The following is a 20,065-nucleotide window of genomic DNA, read 5'->3' on the forward strand; positions in this document are numbered from 1 at the left end:
ATATAAGGATTTGCAAAGTTGGAGCAAAATTGGATTATCATTTCTCTTTCTGTGCAACAAAATATTTTTTTTTTTTGGAAATTTTGCCTTTTAGTGGGAGAGGTACCAGAAGGAGTGGACCGAAATTAGCAATCTCCGAACTCGATCTAAGTTTGACAATAATATTATGATTTTCCAAGCTTGGATCAAATCGGTTGCTCCCTTCGAGAGTTATTATGTGCACCAGCCAGACGGACATCGCTAAATTGTCTCCAAATGTCTTCAAACTGATTTGATCCAAAGAGACCTAGGGTCTAAAACCGTTATTTCGATGAGACACGTTTTGGCCGTATCAAATGATATATACCCTCTCCAGCCATATGTCTAAGAGTATAAATGTATATGGGATTGCTGAATTCAGTCGTATGTGCAAGAATCCGATTTAATACATAATAAACCTGAAGTCGGAAGATATATATGGGAGCTATATCTGCCTCGATCTTGATAAAATTTGGCAGAGGACTTTCTGAGATGTATTTAATATATTTTCCGGAATAGCATTGTTATGAAGTTCATATTATGACTGTGGGAGACTTAAAATAACAAATCGGATCGGTATAGCTATATCTGAACCGACTTTCACCAAATTTGAAGTACTTCCTCCAAATCTAAATTTGGTTGAATGTGTCAAATTCCATCCTACATGGGCTAATTTTACATATTTGGTGGACAAAAACAAAAATACGGACGAACATATGTGAGAGAGCTCCAAATCTGATCCGATTATCTCCAATTTTAAAAGGTATCGTTCTTGGGTCAAACGAATGACCTGTGTAAAATTGTTGGAGAACAATTGGATTATTCTTTATCTTTCTGTGCAGCAAAATATTTTTGTGAAAATTTCAACCTTTTGTGGGGGAGGTACCAGAAGGAGTGTACCGATATTGGCCATCTCCGAACTCGACCTAAGTTTGACAATAACATTACGATGTACCAAGTTTGGATCAAATCGGATGCCCCCTTCGAGAGTTATCATGTGCACCAGCCAGACGGACAGAGAGACAGACGGACGGACGGACATTGCTAGATCGTCTTCAAATGTCCTGAAACGAGTTTGATCCAAGGAGACCTAGGATCTAAAACCGTTATTTCGATGAGGCACGTTTTGGCCCTATCTAATTATACATACCCTCTTTATGTCTGAGGGTATATGTCTGAGGGTATAAATGTATATTGGAGTGCTGAATTCTGCCCATTTGGACTGATATTAACGATTTGATATACAATAAACCTGATGCCGGACGAAGATATATATGGGAGCTACATCCAAATCTGCCCCGATCTTGATAAAACTTGGCAGAGGACTTTCTGAGATGAATTTAATATATTCTCCCGAATAACATTGTCATGTAGTTCATATTATGGCTGTGGGAGACTGAAATAGAAAATCGGATGAACCCTATATACGTGAGTTATAGTTATCTGAACCGACTTTCATGAAATTTGAAGTACTTGCTTCCAGTCTAAATTTGGTTGCATGTGTCAAATTCCATCCTATATGGTCTGATAATACATATTTGGTGCACAAAAAAAAAAATAATAAAATAAAAAAATAAATCGGACGAACATATGTACGGGAGCTTCAAATCTGATCCGATTATCTCCAATTTCAATAGGTATCGTTGTTGGGTCAAACGAATGCCCTGTGTGAAATTTTAACTAAATCGGATCATTAATGCTGCATTTTGTTCATAAGTCCCAAGATGGAATAAAACGAATGGACTGTATTGAAGAGCTTTTGTATATAGGGCCTTCATGTCTTCTGTAATAAAATACCTACTGATACCTTTTTCAATAGAAGACATTCTTAAGAATTCTGCTGTTCCTATAGATATTAGTAAAACTTATTACTTTTTTCATTGCGTAAAGTTCACCAAAAGATAATTTTCGTTTAAATTGTCGTAAACATTGAACATTTACATTGAAAAATCTGACGCGGGTACACACAGTGGCATCTGACCAAATGAAAATTTATGGTTAAATGAATGAATGGCTGAATAAACGGATGTTGTAATGAAGCGTTACACCCAAGCATGAAAGGCAAACAACGATCTCAACGATCAGTGACTCCCAGTCGAAGCAACAAAGAATCAAAAACGAAGAGAAAAACATCAACAATTTCAAAATATATGAGCGGACCACGTGTCATCATATGCTCCAATTCTCGGCACAACTTGGTGGTCGTCAAAATGTTTGAATTTTCAGTTCCTTTTTTATTTTGCTTTGTTTTTTTTGGTAATTATCATGGAAAAATATGACTTGGAGCGGCTAGTCACTTAAAGAATTTATTTGAAACTAAAAAGAAAATTTTAAACTAAAGGCCAAAAAATTTTTGTAGGGAACATTTGGAACTACATATGCTAGCACCGATTTTTAGTAGTAGAACTTGTTTGTGAAGTTATGTGTTTACACAACCTTTGCCCTTCCTCTGAAGAAATTTTGTTTAATTTTTGGGATTTTATTTTTCAATAAGTACCTACGTAAAAGGTGAGTTGTTTATAATGAAGAAAATAAAAATTAGGCACTCAAAGAGGTTCACTGATTCTTAAGTGCTGGGAGTTGTTTTAATTGAAGTATGTGGTTTTTGTGGCTATTTATCCGGAAAATAAACAAAAAATTTAAGGGCAAGTGTAATATTTTGATAATCATGGGTTAAAAAATAAGGAGCTCAGGAAATTTTATGGAAAAATTAGGTTTGGCGGAATATTTTTTTATACCCTCCACCATAGTATAGAGGGTATATTAAGTTTGTCATCTCGTTTGTAGCACCTTGAAATATACATTTTAGATCCCACAAAGTATATATCTTCTTGATCAGCATAAAAGTCTGTGTCGATGTAGCGATTTTGGTCCATCCGTCCGTCTGCGGAAATCACTTTAGCATCCGAACGAAATTAAGTAGATTGATAAAATTTTACTCAAATTTTTATATTATTTATGTCTATATTATATTATGTCTGAAGGACTTTTGGTATTGAAAATGGGCCATGTAGGTCCACGTTTTGGTAAAGCCCCCATATAATGGTACCCCCCCCCCCCTTTTTCGGTATTTTGGTGATTTAAGCGACATTCTTAAGCGGAATTGTATGAAATTTGGTATTTGAGGTTCGTAATAGATAGTACAGCCTAAGACAAAAAATTGTCTGTGCAGGTTCATGTCTTCGTAAAGCCCCCATATAACGATACCTCCCGATATTCGGCATTTGGATGATTTTAAAGACATTACTTACCAGAATTATTTGAAATTTGGTATTTGAAGCTCGTAATGGATACTACAGCCTATGACAGAAAATTGTCTGAGCAGGTCTACGTCATCGTATTTCCCCCATATAATGGTACCTCCCGATATGATGATGATTTCAGCGACATTATTTACCAGAACTATTTCAAATTTGGTATTTGAAGCTCGTAATGGATACTACAGCCTATGACAGAAAATTGTCTGAGCAGGTCTACGTCATCGTATTTCCCCCATATAATGGTACCTCCCGATATGATGATGATTTCAGCGACATTATTTACCAGAACTATTTCAAATTTGGTATTTGAATCTCGTAATGGATACTACAGCCTAAAAGAGACAATTGTCTTTGCATGTCCAGGTCTTCGCATAGGCCCCATATATCAGTACCTCCCGATATTCGGTATTTTGATGATGTTAGCTACATTGTTTACCGATTTTTCAAGTTTCGCATTTGAATATTGTAATGGTTTATGACAAAAGTTGGCTATGAGGTCCACGTCGTCGTATAGACCCTAAAATAACGGCTATATTCGGTATTTTTAAGATTTTAACAGAATTTTTTAAGGATTTTATTTTTTTTGAAAATTGCTAAATTCGTTCCAAATGGTGGAGGGTATATGATAATGTGGTTTCTTTATATTTGGCTGGAAAACTACAAGTGGCTGTCGCTAAAGCACTCCAGCATTTAAATGTGAATAAATCTTTTGTGTCTCCTACTGTGATACTGGTAGCGTAGCCCGACGTCAAGGAAGTGGACAGAAGAAAACAGCAACATCAGCAGAAATAGTTCGAAAAGTAAAGAAGCGAATTGCAGTGCCCAAAAAATGGCTGAACATATCGCAATATTTCCTCCGCAAATATAGAAAAATGAGGTCGGGGTAAAGCCAGTAAAATTCGAAAAAGTACAAGAACTTGCACCGCAACAGAAAAAAATAGACTTAAAAGAGCTAAAGAATTGCTTCGCTTGGCCGAAAGTGGTGAACTGACGAATTTGGTTTTCTTCGATTAGAAAATATTCGTTGTTCCGCAGTTTGATCGTGCTTGCTTCTCGAAGAGGTCAGCGGAAAATGTACCGAAAATGTGGGCCGCCATAACAGCCGATGGTCGCTCTCTGCTCGTATTAATCAACCGTGGCATCAGTATAAATGCCGAATATTATCCCGAAAATATTCTGGAGGGTGTATTAAAGCCTTGGGCACGCAAACATTTTGACCCCAGACCTTGGACATTCCAACAGCTCTCAGCACCATCGCACTCAGCACGCGCCATCCAAGAATTTTTTAACCATTCCTTGCTTCATTTTCAGCGCACAATGGCCACCAAAATCTCCGGATACCAATCCGTTGGACTATTGTGTCTGGAGTATTTTGGAAAGCAAGGTTGGCACTAAAAAATACCAAAGTGTCGATCACCTCAAGCAAGCAAGCGCTCCGGAAATGGGTCAAAATACCGTAGAGCAACATTCGGGGAGCGTGTGACGGTTTCATTGGCCGTTTGAAGGCCATAATTCGGTAACCAATTCGAACAAATCTAAACTTATTCTAAAATTTGATGTCATTTCCGACATTTTTTGCTTTGATTCAATAAAATTTAAAAAAGAAATGTAAAAATTATGGCGTTTGACTTTGCTGTAGTTTTTTTATCTCATCCTGTATGGATATAAATCCAAATCTGAACCGATTTCAATATAATTTGGCAAATTTATTTTTTTGTGTCAAATTCCGTTATGTATTCCAAATTTGGAGACTGTATCTGTAATCTATCAATAGATCTGTGCATATAAAATCTAAATTTTTGGGATGTACATCCGATTCTGATGTCATATCGCCAGTTCTAAGTGGATTTTCAATAATGTTTATAGCCTATGTTACTTTCAGGCGATGTTGAGATTTTCAGGAAAATTTGTTCATCGGTTTTCGAGTCCATAAATTACAAACAAACATACAAATATTCTTCTCTTTTATAGATACAGATGCATAAATTCATAATCTAAAGGATACAATTTCTCAGGGTTTGCTGGGAGTGAGCTCTTTGAAATATAGCCGTCTTTAATATCTTAGAAATTTATTTGCCAAATAATTATTCTTATGGTTTATACGATATTCAGAAATTAATACTCTAATGGATTCAAGATTTTTGGGCTTCGTCAGTATCAGCTCTTTAAAATGAGAAAATTTTTAAAATTTGGCTATTATTTTTATTATTTAAAACAAGCACGTCCATTTGTCCATTCCAAGCAAATTAATTTATATTTTTTCTTCAAAATATTACACAACTGTTTATCGTCTAATCCTCAAGTGTCCTCCTATCACATAAAAATTCCAAACAAACAAATTTTAGAAAAAAAGAATAAAAATAAACAAAAGAATTTTTATCTGGTCTATGTAAATTTCGAGTACTTACCAAAAAAAATCTACTTCAATTTAAATGCCCACGTTTTTTGCTTTTTTTGCGCAATAATTTGGCACAGCCATATCATCCAAATTTTTCTTAATAATCCAATCCCATCCAATACCCAAATCAGTTCTCATTCAAGGAAAAACGTTTATTTTCAAAATAGCAGATTTCACTTGAAATCTTTTCAAACAAGTACAAAATTACAAATGACCTTCAGTTTTGTTTTATTTATGTGAGACTCGTGCGCCAAACAAGGCAGGCGAAATAAAATTAAGAGAAAAAATAACTAAAACAAGAACATAAACATTTGTTGCAATATTTCAAATATTTACAAAAAAAGAAATACATTTTAAAATAACATGAATGAATTCAAGATTCGTGCAGATTCATCATTTTTGGAAACTGGTAATTATATGTTTGTTAATTTATTGGGGAAATTTCAATAATGAACAAGAAAATCGAATACATTGTATTTATGTGAATGATTGAAATATTTAGAAATAAATGTGGCCAATACTCTTCCTTCTCAAAGGATGTTCTTCGGATGTTCGGTTAATGGAATAATTTTTGTACTCAGGAGTAATGTAGATTAGTAAATTTTCGAATTCTATGAATAAACCAGTGATTCAAGTGAAGGGAAACTTTTTCGAACAAAATTTTGACAGATCTTATAAAAAGGTTGAAGGAATTGCCTTTGGGGGGGTGTTTTATGATAATTTTCCATCTATTGTTATATTCAAAATTATTTATGTTCAGAAATTAGACCGATCATACCCGATCTTAACAGCCCAGGGCACAACACGCCCTTCTGAACGCACCAAACATGTTGCACCCATAAACATTTGGGCGCCACATGAGTTGTATAACCCATTACAAGATAATGCAAACAAACTCCCCACAAAAGGAGTACCCTGTGAGTACATTACCCCCTGGAAGAGAATTGTCTATATAGGTCCACGATATCATATTTCCCATACATAACGGTTCCTCCCGATATTCGGTATTCGGATTATTTTAGCCAGATTTTTTTTAATGGAATTATCTTAAAATCAAATAGGTCTTAAATCTAAATAGGACCATGTTTTAATATAGCGCCCATATAACGGTGCCCCCAGATATTCGGTATTTTTATGAATTTTGTAAAATTATACACCGGACAAATTTCGTATATAAAGTTCGGAACCGGAACCGTTGCTACCTACCATATAGGTCTTCGTATAGCCCCCATATAACGGTTTTCATTTGAGCGGTATTTTGACGTATTTTTTTGAAATTTTTGAAATTTCTTCCACATGGTGGAGGGTATAAAAAGTTCGGCCTTAGCTGCTTCTTTACTTGTTGGGATTTTTACATTTTTTTTCTGTCAAATTACATGTGGGTGATGACCACCAAGTGTAATTCTATTCAGAAAAATTTAATTCTGAACCAAATTTTTCGGAAGCGGATATAGATGACCTAGACCGGGAGGTCGAATGAAGGTCATGGGGGGTCAACACTATGCGTTTGGGGCCAAAAAGTTTGTAACACCTCGAAATATTGATCCTGCACATAGGCTGCTATATACGGATGTTCCTATCTCGCCGATCTGAGTTAATCTAGCTATGTATGTCCGTCCGACCGTCTGTCCATATTACATTGTACTTCTCGAAATTTTGCATGGAGATGGGATTGGAGTTAGAATAGAACTCTACAGTTTTTAGATGACTTCAAAACATTCAAGGGTTGAATTGGACCAAAAATTGAAAAATTGCAAATTTTATAGTTGGTTGGTAGATCACGCGAAATTTTGCAAAACTTTAGGGTGGGGCTGAAGTCTTTCAATTTGGATAGTCATAAGAAAATATTTAAAGGTTGACAATAAAGCATAACTTTTATTTGAAAAAAAAAAAAAAATTGAGTAAATTGCTATTACATATAAATCCAGCAGAATCACATACATACACAAAAAGGTCACTTCTGACCGTTACATTGATGCTGATATCCGAGATATAGCAAATGTAGAAATATATATACAATCTCAAATATGGGGATAGTCGGTTTTTAAAAATTCTCACCATCACCAGCTCCGATATAGAAACATTGTGCACGTTTTCGTATAGCCCCCGTATGACGGTACCTCCCGATATTCGGTATTTTGATGGTTTTACCCACATTCTTTAATGGATTTATTTAAAAATTGGCATTTGTAGCTCTTAATGGGTTCTAGCTCCGGTGGCAGGACATTGAATATCTAGGTCCACGTTTTCCTATAACGCACATATAACGTTTGCATTCGACATTTTGGCGATTTAAACCATATTTATACCCTACACCACAAGGTGGTCAGGGTATTATGTCTTTGTGCATTTGTTTGTAACAGGCAAAAGGAAACGAGATAGACCCATAGTTCCTTTTGATGATCTGCTTAGAATCACATTCTGAGTCGATTTATGCCCGTCCGTCCGTCCCTCCGTCTGTCCATGTATTTTTGTAACAAAGTACAGTTCGCATTTATTGCCCTATCCAGATGAAATTTTGCACAAATCATTTGTTTGGCCCAAGGACGAACCCTATTGAAATTGGAGATAATCGGTCAAAATTTAGATATAGCTCCCATATATATCTTCGTCCGATTCGCCTTTTATTATGCACCAAACCTGTAATATCACCCCGAATAGTATGGAATTTTGCATATACAACCAAATTAGGCCTGAAAATATGTATGCCAAATTTGATCGAAATCGGTTCAGATATAGCTATAGGTCCCATATATATTGTTCATCCGATTTGTTATTTTTGTCCTCGGCAGCCGTAATATACACCCCGTAACAACAATATTTGGGGACATATATTAAATACAGCTCAGAAATACATTTGCTAAATTTTATCGAGATCGGTTCAGATTTGGATATAGCTCCCATATATAACTTCGTCCGATTTACATTTTATTGTCCACCAAACCTCTAATATTTGTCCAAATGTGATGAAATTTGGGACTTACGACCGAATTGAGTCTGGAAGCTAGTATGTCAAATTTGGTGAAGATCGTTTCAGATATAGCTATAGCTCCCATATATACTGTTCATCCGATTTGTCATTATTGTTACCCACAGCCGTAATATGCACTCCGTAACGACAATATTTGGGGACATATATTAAATACAGCTCAGAAATACATTTGCTAAATTTTATCGAGATCGGTTCAGATTTGGATATAGCTCCCATATATATCTTTATCCGATTTCAAATTAATTGTGCACCAAATGGGCAATACAAGTCCGAATTTAAAAGATACAAATGCTTCGGCATATTTAGTCCTTTGAACTTTAAATTATAATCATAGCGTGTATGATTATGCCGATTTCTACTAAATTAGCAAAGTGGTGTAGGGTATCATAAAGTCGGTCCCGCCCGACTTTAAGACTTTCTTTACTGGTTTCTAATAGATTTGTGAAATAGACATTGAATTTTGGTCGGTTCCACAATCAGCGTCAAAACATTGTCCATATCGGTCCTAGTCATCCTACTCATATTTACTCAAGAAATTACGTAAAATTGGGTATTTAAGACCCGCAATAGATTATAATTGTCTATATAGGCTCCCGTTTTTAGCATTGCCAACAATTTTTTGTTAAAAAATACCAAAAGTTACAGAATCACAGATACATAAAAGGGCGCACTTGTGATCCGATCCTAAAATTGATGCTGATTTCTTTAACGAATATGGCGAAATATCGGAGATATACAGAAATCTAAATTTCTAAATGCTACGGAGATTTGCATGACTTGCATTTGGACAAGAAAGAAATGAAAATAAAATGTTCAATATGCATGGAAAAAAGAAATCTAAATGCAAAATTTCTGTTCTTTCCGAAAGAGTGAATAAGTTTCGTCAAATACCAAAGCTTTTTTAGAGATTGTATATTTTTGGAAAATATTGTTTCCAGATGAATATTGATTATTCGAAGAGAGGAGAGGAGCAAATAGGTTCAACATCTGCTTTCAAAATGTAGTAGATATTAGGATATTTCTTAGTACAATCTTCATTCTCCTCAAAAGGGTTTCAGATCTGCAGAAACGTTATCGCAAACTGTTGAGTTGTAGGTTATCCAATGGTTGGCCAACTATTGCATTGTTTACAAATTCAAATGCAAAATATTATTTAGAACCATTAGATATTAAACGTCGACAAATTCCCCTAATATGGGTGTTTTCGAACCAGTTAGGGTGATTCTAACGAAAAAATCCGACAATCAATCATAGATCAGAAAATAATTTCAAAGTTGATCGAATTTGTATTCTTGCTTTCCAAATACAAAAAAAAAACATATTTCTGCTTTTGATGTTCATCTTTATAATACTGTGTTGTAATTTCGGATATAACTCTTTCAGTTGAAAGAAGCATTCATTTCTCATAATTTGTCCTCTGCAAGACATATACAACCCCACAAACCAATAGACCCCACAGGAACATCCATCGTGCATTTTTCTAAAATCTCCCTGTGAGAACTCAGCGTCTTTCACCAATAAAGTTGTGTTGACTAATGAATGTCCACCCGTTGTGTTTGCATAACCTCAACGTACAATTCCAGGTTGTCAGCCAGCCACCGCATACCTCTTGAATGTGGGATGTATGGAGTTGGTCATTGTGACTATCTGATATATTTTTGGCTATCTGCTAAAAAAGATCTTCATGTAAATTAAAGTAGTAACAACAGAAATTGGTCGTGTAATGTGTGTGTGTGTAGTTGTGCCTTATGAATGTGTGTGCTGTTAAGAGTCGTTGTGGAGAGAAAAAAAGCGTTGCAGCAGTTGTAGTAAAACCAAAAAAAGAGAAAATAAAAAGTCTACAACATTTTTGATTTAATGGAAAAGTGTACCATGCAAATTGGCGAAAAAAAGAACTAAGTCGACATAATGCCAGGCACGTTGCACATTCGTATGACCGTCTGGTCATTTGATGTACAATGAAAACTACGGTGCATATGAATGCGTGAATACGGCGGCTGCCTAGATTTCTGCATTTCACTTTGATGTTGTGCATTTTTGCGGCTCTGGCGCTTGTTTTTTTTTTTCATTCGTTTCGCCAGTTTCAATATAATTTTATGTAAACAGTAGCGGGTGTTGAATAAATTAAGAAATTAAATTATGTTACACAGAATTTTTGCAGTTACATGACTAATTTGAAAAGTTGTTGTGGCAAATTTGAATTTTCTAAAAATATTTTGTTGAAAAAAAAAAAAAAAAAAAAAACAAATAAAAAAGTAGAAATTCCCATTTAATATATATAACTCCAAACAATTGCTCCTAAAAGACCCTAAACGGTCATAAGGATGTTCGAAATATTTTTCGGGGCTATACGTTAGGGCAATTTTTCTAGGCCAAAAATTTAAAAATTTACCCAGAAGGCGTTAAGGATCTCCTAATATTTATGTCCAGATTTAACCCTGAAGTAACTAGTTAAATAATATCAGTCGGTTCTGCCGACAGATGTTTACCCCCCGGTCTTGGGCCTGGATTATTCAAATTGTTGACCCTTTATGGGGGAAGTTTCGAGAAGTAGGTCAATCCACTATTTTCTTTTGCCGGCAGATGTATACCTTTAGCCCATATCCGTTTATATTTATTAACAAGTTAAAATGTATCAATCGGTTCTACCGACAGACGTATACCCTCAGCCAATGTTCGATTAATTAAGTGTGTTTAGACTTCTGTGAAATTTGAAGAGAGTTTGATGCTTTGTTTCTTTGAGCGTTGAGTATTTAAAATCTTAAACTCTATGTGGGGAGGTACCAGAAGAAGAGGTCAAATCTCTACCATCTGTATAACTGATCTTGTGTTGATGGAAATATTGAGATGGGCCAAATCTGGAATGGAATCGGAAGTTATTTCGCTTTTTATGAGCATCGTGGATATTCAAAATGTTGAGCCTTTGTGGGTGAGGTACTAGAAGGAGTAGACCGATATATTCCATCTTGACACCAGATTTTGGGTTTATAAAAATATTGGGATGTGTGAAATTTGAAGACAATCGGACTCTTATATAACATTTTATAAGAGTTGTAATTATTTGAAATTTTGACCCTTTGTGGGGGATGTACTTGATGGAGTGGACCAATATTGTCCATTTTTGCACCTGCCCTAGCACTTACGCAAATATAATGATTTACAAAGTTGGAGCAAAATCGGATTATCGTTTCTCTTTCGGTGTAAAAAATATATATATTTTTTTAAAATTTCGACCTTTTGTGGGTGAGGTACCAGAAGGAGTGGACCGATATTGACCATCCGAACTCGATCTAAGTATGACAAAAAATTTAACGATGTACCAAATTTGGACCAAATCGGATACTCCCTTCTGACGGACGGACGGACGGACATCGCTAGATGGACTCCAAGTGTTCTGAAACGGATTTGGTCCAAAGAGACCTAGGGTCTAAAACCGTTATTTCGACTAGGCCCGTTTAAACGGTATCAAATGATGTATATAAATTGGTATAAGCAAAATTTAAAGGAATTCGAACATTTATTTCCAATTTTATGCGAACAAATGATAATCAAAAAGTTTTTGTGGAATGGGCCTATTTTTACAACAGATCCCTTGTTGAGAGAGATATTAGATATACCACGTTTGGAAAGAATCGCTGGCTTGTTTCGCAAGTCATGAGATATATAAATACTGAAAATTGAGACCCTTTTGTGGGACCAGAGGCCGTGGGCCGAAATCTACCATCTTTACATCAGATCTAGTGTTAGAAGAAATATTGGAATATGCGATGTTTAGAAGGAATCAGGTGCTTGTTTAGCATTTATTCAAAATTTTGACCCATCGTGGGGGAGATGCCAGAAGAAGTTTATCGATATATCTAATCTTCAACCCGATGTTTTGTTAATGAAAATATTGGGATTTGTGGAATTTGAAGATAATCGATTGATTATTTCGCCTTTTCTGAGATATTATTTTTCGAAATTTTTACCCTTCGTGGGAGAGGAAGCATAAGCAGTGGCCCGATATATATCATCTTCATATCAGATCTTTTGTGTGATGTTAGATACGCGAAATTTGAGGACAATCGGTCCTTTAAAATTTCAACATTTGACCCTTGGTTGGGGAGGTACTTGATGGAGTGGGACGATATTGTCCATTTTTGCATTTGTCCATTAGCGCTGATACGAATATTCAGATTGGCAAAGTTTGAAGAAAATTTGATGATATTTTCTTGATCTATTAGGTCAGTTATGTGAAAATGAATGAATGGTTGAATATCTACCCTCTTCAGAACATATCTTGTGTTTGTAGAAATATTGAGATGCGTGAAATTTGATGAGAATCGATGCCTTTCTCGCATTTTATGAGAGATATAATTATTCAAAAATCTAACCCGTTGTTGGGGAGGTACTAGAAGGAGTGGATCGATATAATTCATCTTTACATTTAATATTGTGTTGATAGAAATATAAAGATATGCCGTTGCTAATTTCGTCATTAACGAGCTTCATAGCTTTTCCAAATTCTGACACTTTGTGGGGGAGTGGACCGATATGTCCCATTTCAAAACATAATAAAAATATTGGTATCTGTAAAATTTGAAGGCAATATGACTCTTATTTCAAATTTTATAAGAGTTATAATTTTGCCAAATGGTGTCCCTTAGTGAGTGAGGTACTTGAGAGAGAGGGCCGATATGGCCCATTTTCGCACTTGATCTAGCACGCATAAAAATTTTGTGATTTGCCAAGTTCGGTTAAGGCTTTCTTCTTTATAAGGCAAATTATTTTCTTTCAAAATGATAATCTTTTGTTGGGGAGGTACCAGAAGGAGTAAACAGATATAGCTCATCTTCGAACTCGATCTAAGTCTGATAATAATATTACGATGTGTCGAGTTTCGACCAGATCGGACACTCCCTTCGAGAGATATTGTGCACACCAACTAGCCTGCCAGACAAAAAGACGGTCGGACACCGACTCCAAATGTTCTGAAATGGATTTGCCCCAAAGAGGCTTAGGGTCGAAAACGGTTATTTAGATGAGCCTCATTTGGGCGTATCAAATTATATATACCCACTGTAGCCATACGGCTGGGGCTATCCGTTTCTTCTTCTCTAAAACAAAATTAGAAATATCCCCCCCACCCATATTCCTGCAATACCGCCATAAAAGATTAGAACAACAATGTTTTCTTCCATGGCAACTTTGATGTGGTTCACTTGGCCATCGATGTGGAAAAGTTTATATCCTTTTTGTCACCTCGTAAAAAGTGTGAAAAGTGAAAACAAATAAATCCTCCGCCAACTTTGTTGATGTTTTGGTTGTAATTTAAAAAACAAGCATGATTCCCTTCTTGGATAAGCAGTAAAACTATGTTTATGGCTGTTTCTCTTGTGTAATTATGAATGGTGGAACATTGCACAAACAAGCAAGAAAATTGGAAATTAAGGGAAGGATATTTGAAAATCAATTTCAAGGCGGATAAATGGAAAATTTATTGAATTGTGGGAGGGGTTTGTTTAGGGGAAAGATTGTAATAAAAATCGAAGGTGGGGGTGTTTAGTGAACATTTGCAATAAACATTGTTTGTGAAGATACTGTAATTGAAAATTAAAATTTGTTTTAATTAGTTTATGGGGAAGAGGGGAAAAATCGGCACATAAAAATCTGCACTATAATTAACAAATCCGTTTAGCAGAATAATATTAAACTTTCTTCATGGAAATCGTACAATTTAATGTCGTTTTCTGACATGTGACACATATATAATTAACTCAAATTAGATGGTTTTTTTTTTGCTATGTTCTAATTATACATTTTTAAATATATCTCCTTTTTTTCTGTAATAACTTCTATTTCATTGATCACTGCTAATATTTATCTGTTTTTAATTTTATTCATTTTTCCATTTTGTTATTATATCCAAAAATTCATTTATTTTTACGCCATTGTTTATGTATTTGTGTTCTTCTTTTTGTTTCATTTCATTTTGCACACGTTTTGCGAAACCAGTTGATCGTGCCATGAGTCCAGCTCAATCGGAAGATTCGGGATTGGCACCCGAAAGAGGCACCACATATGCCACCATAACATTGCCACGTGATAATACAACAAACATGGGAATAACATTAGCTGGTGAGTTACATTTTTTTGTTAATGATTTCTAATGCAATATATTTTACTGAAACGGTAGAGCCAACTTGCCTTATTGTACTGTGAAATGCCAATCTATAGTCAAATAACGTTTTAAATGCGTCGTAAATACCTCAAGGAGACTATAAACAAATATAGGGGTCATTTTGAAAATTCCGCGCAGCGATGATTTTTATCCACTGAGAAATTTAATACGAAGCATTCGTTAGAAAATATGACTAAAACATTAAAATATTTAAAATTGAATGGCAAAAAATTGCCATATAAATAAATATTGCATATTTAGTAGAGCTCCCGTAACAAAAGAATTTATTTGAAGTAGATAATACCGCCTAGAGCAGTTATAACTTTGTTTCAGATGGAGGCAGATCCAATTCTGAATAGATTTTCACCAATTTTTTTGTACTTGCTTCTAGACTGAATTCGATCGGATCTGCCAGGTGATTTGAACTGATATTGGCCATTTGGTGCACAATCAATCCGAATTGATCGCGATAAAGTTTGGCAAAGGTATTTCTGGGCTGCATCTCATATCTGGTACCAAATATCATTGTTGTGGAGTGTATATTACGAGTGTGAGGGACTTAAAGACCGAATTGGATGAAACAAACATATGGAAGCTATAACTATATCTGAACCAATTTTCACCAAATTTGAAACAATTTCGGTAAATAATGCAGCTAAAAAAATCAAAATACCGAACATAGGGAGGTAGAGATATGTGGGGACTATACGAAGACCTGGACATGCATATGCATGTTTCGGTCACAGGCTGTAGAATCTATTACGAACTTTTTTTTACGAAATTTGTAAAAACTCTGATGAAAAATGTTGCTAATATCATCAATACTTGCTTCTAGACTGAATTCGGCCGGATATGCAAAAATTCAAATCAATTGGACTGATATTTTTCATTTGGTGCACAATTAACCCGAAATCGGTTGAAGATATTTATGGGGGCTATATCTACATTTCAACCGATTCTCACCAATTTCAATAGGGTTCGTCCTTGGGCCAAACAATTATTGTTTGGAAGACTTTATCTCAATCGGATAATAAATGCGACTTGCATTTTGTTCACAAAAATATATGGACAGACTGACATGCATGAATCGACTCAGAAAGAAATTCTATGAAGATCATAAAAAGGAACTATGGGTCTATCTCTCTTCCTAGTCCATATTACAAACAACTACACAAAGACATATTATCCTATGTGGTGCAGGGTTTAAAAAACTGTTAAATTTTTTATACTCTCCACAATTGGGGGAAAAAATTATTATTTACCCTACACCACAAGGTGGTCAGGGTATTATGTCTTTGTGCATTTGTTTGTAACAGACAAAAGGAAACGAGATAGACCCATAGTTCCTTTTGAGAATCACATTCTGAGTCGATTTATGCATGTCCGTCCGTCTGTCCGTCCGTCCGTCTGTCCATGTATTTTTGTAAACAAAGTACAGTTCGCATTTATTGCCCGATCCAGATGAAATTTTGCACAAGTCATTTGTTTGGCGGACGAACCCTATTGAAATTGGAGATAATCGGTAAAAATTTAGATATAGCTCTCATATATATCTTCATCCGATTTGCCTTTTATTGTGCACCAAACGTGTAATATCAGTCCGAATAGTATGGAATTTTGCCCCTACCATCAGATTGGACCTGAAAATAAGTATGCCAAATTTGATCGAAATCGGTTCAGATTTAGCTATAGCTCCCATATATATTGTTCATCCGATTTGTTATTTTTGTCCTCCGCACCCGTAATATGTATTCTGTAACAACAATATTTGGGGAAATATATCAAATACAGCTCAGAAATACCTTTGTTAAATTTTATCGAGATTGGTTCGGATTTTATTATATCTCCCATATATAACTTCGTTCGATTTACTTTTTATTGTGCACCAAACGTCTAATATTTGCCCAAATGGGATGGAATGTGGCACTTACGATCGAATTGAGTCTAGAAGCTAGTATGTCAAAATTGGTGAAGATCGGTTCTGATATAACTATAGCTCCCATATAAATTGTTCATCCGATTTGTGGTATTTGTTACCCACAGCCGTAATATGCACTCCGTAACAACGATATTCAGGGAAATATATCAAATACAGCTCAGAAATATATTTGCCAAATTTTATCGAGATCGGTTCCGAGTTGGATATAGCTCCCATATATAACTTCGTCCGATTTACTTTGGATTGTGCACCAAACGTCTAATATTTGCCCAAATGGGATGAAATTTGGCACTTACGACCAAATTGAGTCTAGAAGCTAGTATGTCAAATTTGGTGAAGATCGGTTCAGATATAGCTATAGCTCCCACATATACTTTTCATCCGATTTGTCATATTTGTTACCCACAGCCGTAATGTGCCGTCCGTAACAACGATATTCAGGGAAATATATCAAATACAGCTCAGAAATATCTTTGCCAAATTTTATCGATTATTCCGATTTGGATATAGCTCCCATATATATTTTTATCCGATTTCAAATTAATTGTGCACCAAATGGGCAATACAAGTCCGAATTTAAAAGATACAAATGCTTCGGCATATTTAGTCCTTTGAACTTTAAGTTATAATTATAATCATAGCGTGTATGATTGAATTCTCCCATAAAAACTTTTAATTGTTATGCGGAGCTCTCCTAAATTAGCAAAGTGGTGTAGGGTATCATAAAGTCGGCCCCGCCCGACTTTAAGACTTTCTTTACTGGTTTTTTATATGTTCCCAATATATTGACAAATTGAAAAGCGTAATCCTAATAGATGCATTATCAATGGACTTATTGAGAGTCGAGTTCGATTTTATTTCTCGTTCGGGACCGGCCAATTTCCCCCTTAAATCGTCCGATTTAACGCATTTAGACAATTTTTTGTAGTGCTATGTTAAAAGTCATGTCTACACAGACTAACCCTTTATTTGTTTTTCTTTTTGGAAATCTTTCCTATGGCTCTTAAAAATCGCCCTTTATAAATCGTTTAACAACAATAAATGTTCTAGCAAACAAAATAACAACAAGTAAAAAAACAGTAGCTTCGGCCAGGTCGAACTATGAATACCCTCCACCATTTGAAAAAGAATTTTGAAATTTTCAGGCTAATACGTACTAATACTAACTTCAAATTCGAAATTTGAAAAAAAAAATCCGGTATAATATCAAAATACAGAATATAGGGAGGTACAGATATACGTGGGCTATACGAAAACCTGGACCTGTATATGCAATTTTCTGTCACAGGCTGTAGTATTCATTACGAAGTACAAATACCAAATTTGGAACAATTACGGTGAATAATGCAGCTAAGAAATCAAAATACCGAATATCGGGAGGTAAAGTTATGTGGGGGCTATACGAAGACTAGGACATGCATAGGCAAGTTTCGGTCACACGCTGTAGAATCCATTACGAACTTTTTTTACGAAAGTTGTAAAAATTCTGATGAACAATGTTGCTAATATCATCAAAAATATTGAATATAAGGAGATACATTTATATGGGGCTATATCTAAACGTGAACTTATATAGCTCATTTTCAATATCAAAAGCCCTGCAGACCATACACACATTTGAGTTAAAATTTATCAACCTACTTCAATTCGTTCGGAAGCTATAGTAATTTCCACAGATGGACAGACGGACAGACAGACGGTCGGACATGGTTAAGCCGACATAGATTTTTTTGCTGATCAAGAATACATATACTTGCAGGATCTAAAATGTATGTTTTAAGGTGTTACAAACGGAATGACGAACTTAATATACCCTCCATACTATGGTGGAGGGTATAAAAAATAAAGAAGTCTAGTATTTCAAAACTAGATTGACAGTGTAAGACTTGGACATATTCTTGGTGGTTTCTATCCGTTAAGAACCTAAATGCGGACTGGGTGAAAAAATACATCTAGCCCATCAACATCGGAAAGTACAGTTATCTAAGGTCATATGTTGTTTTTAAATTTAAACCTCCTATTATTGGAGAAGGATTGTACAGCAGTACAAATCTGGTAAAGAACAAATTTGAAAGAAAAATCGGTTCTTCCAACGTATATGTAGTCATATGAAATAACCAAATCGCAGTGGTTTCTTATGCCCTCGATAGCCTCAAAATTCCTTTATATGATATATAAAACTGACACTATGCTGTTGGCTTAGACCTTATTTTTCCCGTGGTTCCAAAGGAAGAAATCGCAAGGTGTTAAATCGTGACTTACTTGTTGTGCGAGAGATAACACGGTCCTAAAATTTCTCCATTGTGTGTCAAGTCTTATTTATTAATTATTAATTATCTACGGGCGGCGCAATGCATTCATCATTAATGTGAAGTTGGTACTTCATTTTTGAAAAAAAAATATGGTCCAATAGCCCTTCGCTTATAGCCCATGTTTAAAAAACAAGCTAATTTAAGATTTTATTTGGAAGAGGGTACACAAAAATCCAGCCCTGCCGATTATGAAAAGCATATATGTATAGAGACTATGAAACACGTGCTACCCATTCCATTATTATACCCTACACCACAAGGTGGTCAGGGTATTATGTCTTTGTGCATTTGTTTGTAACAGGCAAAAGGAAACGAGATAGACCCATAGTTCCTTTTGATGATCTGCATAGAATCACATTCTGAGTCGATTTATGCATGTCCGTCCGTCCGTCTGTCCATGTATTTTTGTAAACAAAGTACAGTTCGCATTTATTGCCCTATCCAGATTAAATTTTGCACAAGTCATTTGTTTGGTCCAAGGACGAACCCTATTGAAATTGGAGATAATCGGTCAAAATTTAGATATAGCTCCCATATATATCTTCGTCCGATTTGATTTTTATTGTGCACCAAACGTGTAATATCAATCCGACTAGTATGGAATTTTGCTCGTACGATCAGATTGGACCTGAAAACAAGTATGCCAAATTTGATCGAAATCGATTCAGATATAGCTATAGCTCCCATATATATTGTTCATCCGATTTGTTATTTTTGTCCTCCGCAGCCATAATATGCACTCTGTAACAACAATATTTGCGGAAATATATCAAATACAGCTCATAAAAACATTTGCTAAATTTTATCGAGATCGGTTCAGATTTGGATATAGCTCCCATATATAACATCGTCCGATTTACCTTTGATTGTGCACCAAACGTCTAATATTTGCCCAAATGGGATGAAATTTGGCACATACGACCGAATTGAGTCTAGAAGCTAGTATGTCAAATTTGGTGCAGATCGGTTCAGATATAGCTATAGCT

General features: G+C 35.3%; 1 protein-coding gene across 1 annotated transcript in view; it reads left to right on the top strand.

Annotated features, from left to right (window-relative positions):
• LOC101895038 (glutamate receptor-interacting protein 2) overlaps window positions 1-20,065 on the top strand; it is a 114,467-nt gene that overhangs the window by 51,668 nt on the left and 42,734 nt on the right. The window contains exon 2 of the mRNA XM_059121951.1: window positions 14,663-14,785. Coding sequence (XP_058977934.1) covers window positions 14,663-14,785 — 123 coding nt within the window. The remainder of the gene's footprint in view (window positions 1-14,662; window positions 14,786-20,065) is intronic.

This window comes from Musca domestica, unplaced genomic scaffold (assembly GCF_030504385.1).
Source record: "Musca domestica strain aabys unplaced genomic scaffold, Musca_domestica.polishedcontigs.V.1.1 2, whole genome shotgun sequence".
NCBI classification, from domain to species: domain Eukaryota; kingdom Metazoa; phylum Arthropoda; class Insecta; order Diptera; family Muscidae; genus Musca; species Musca domestica.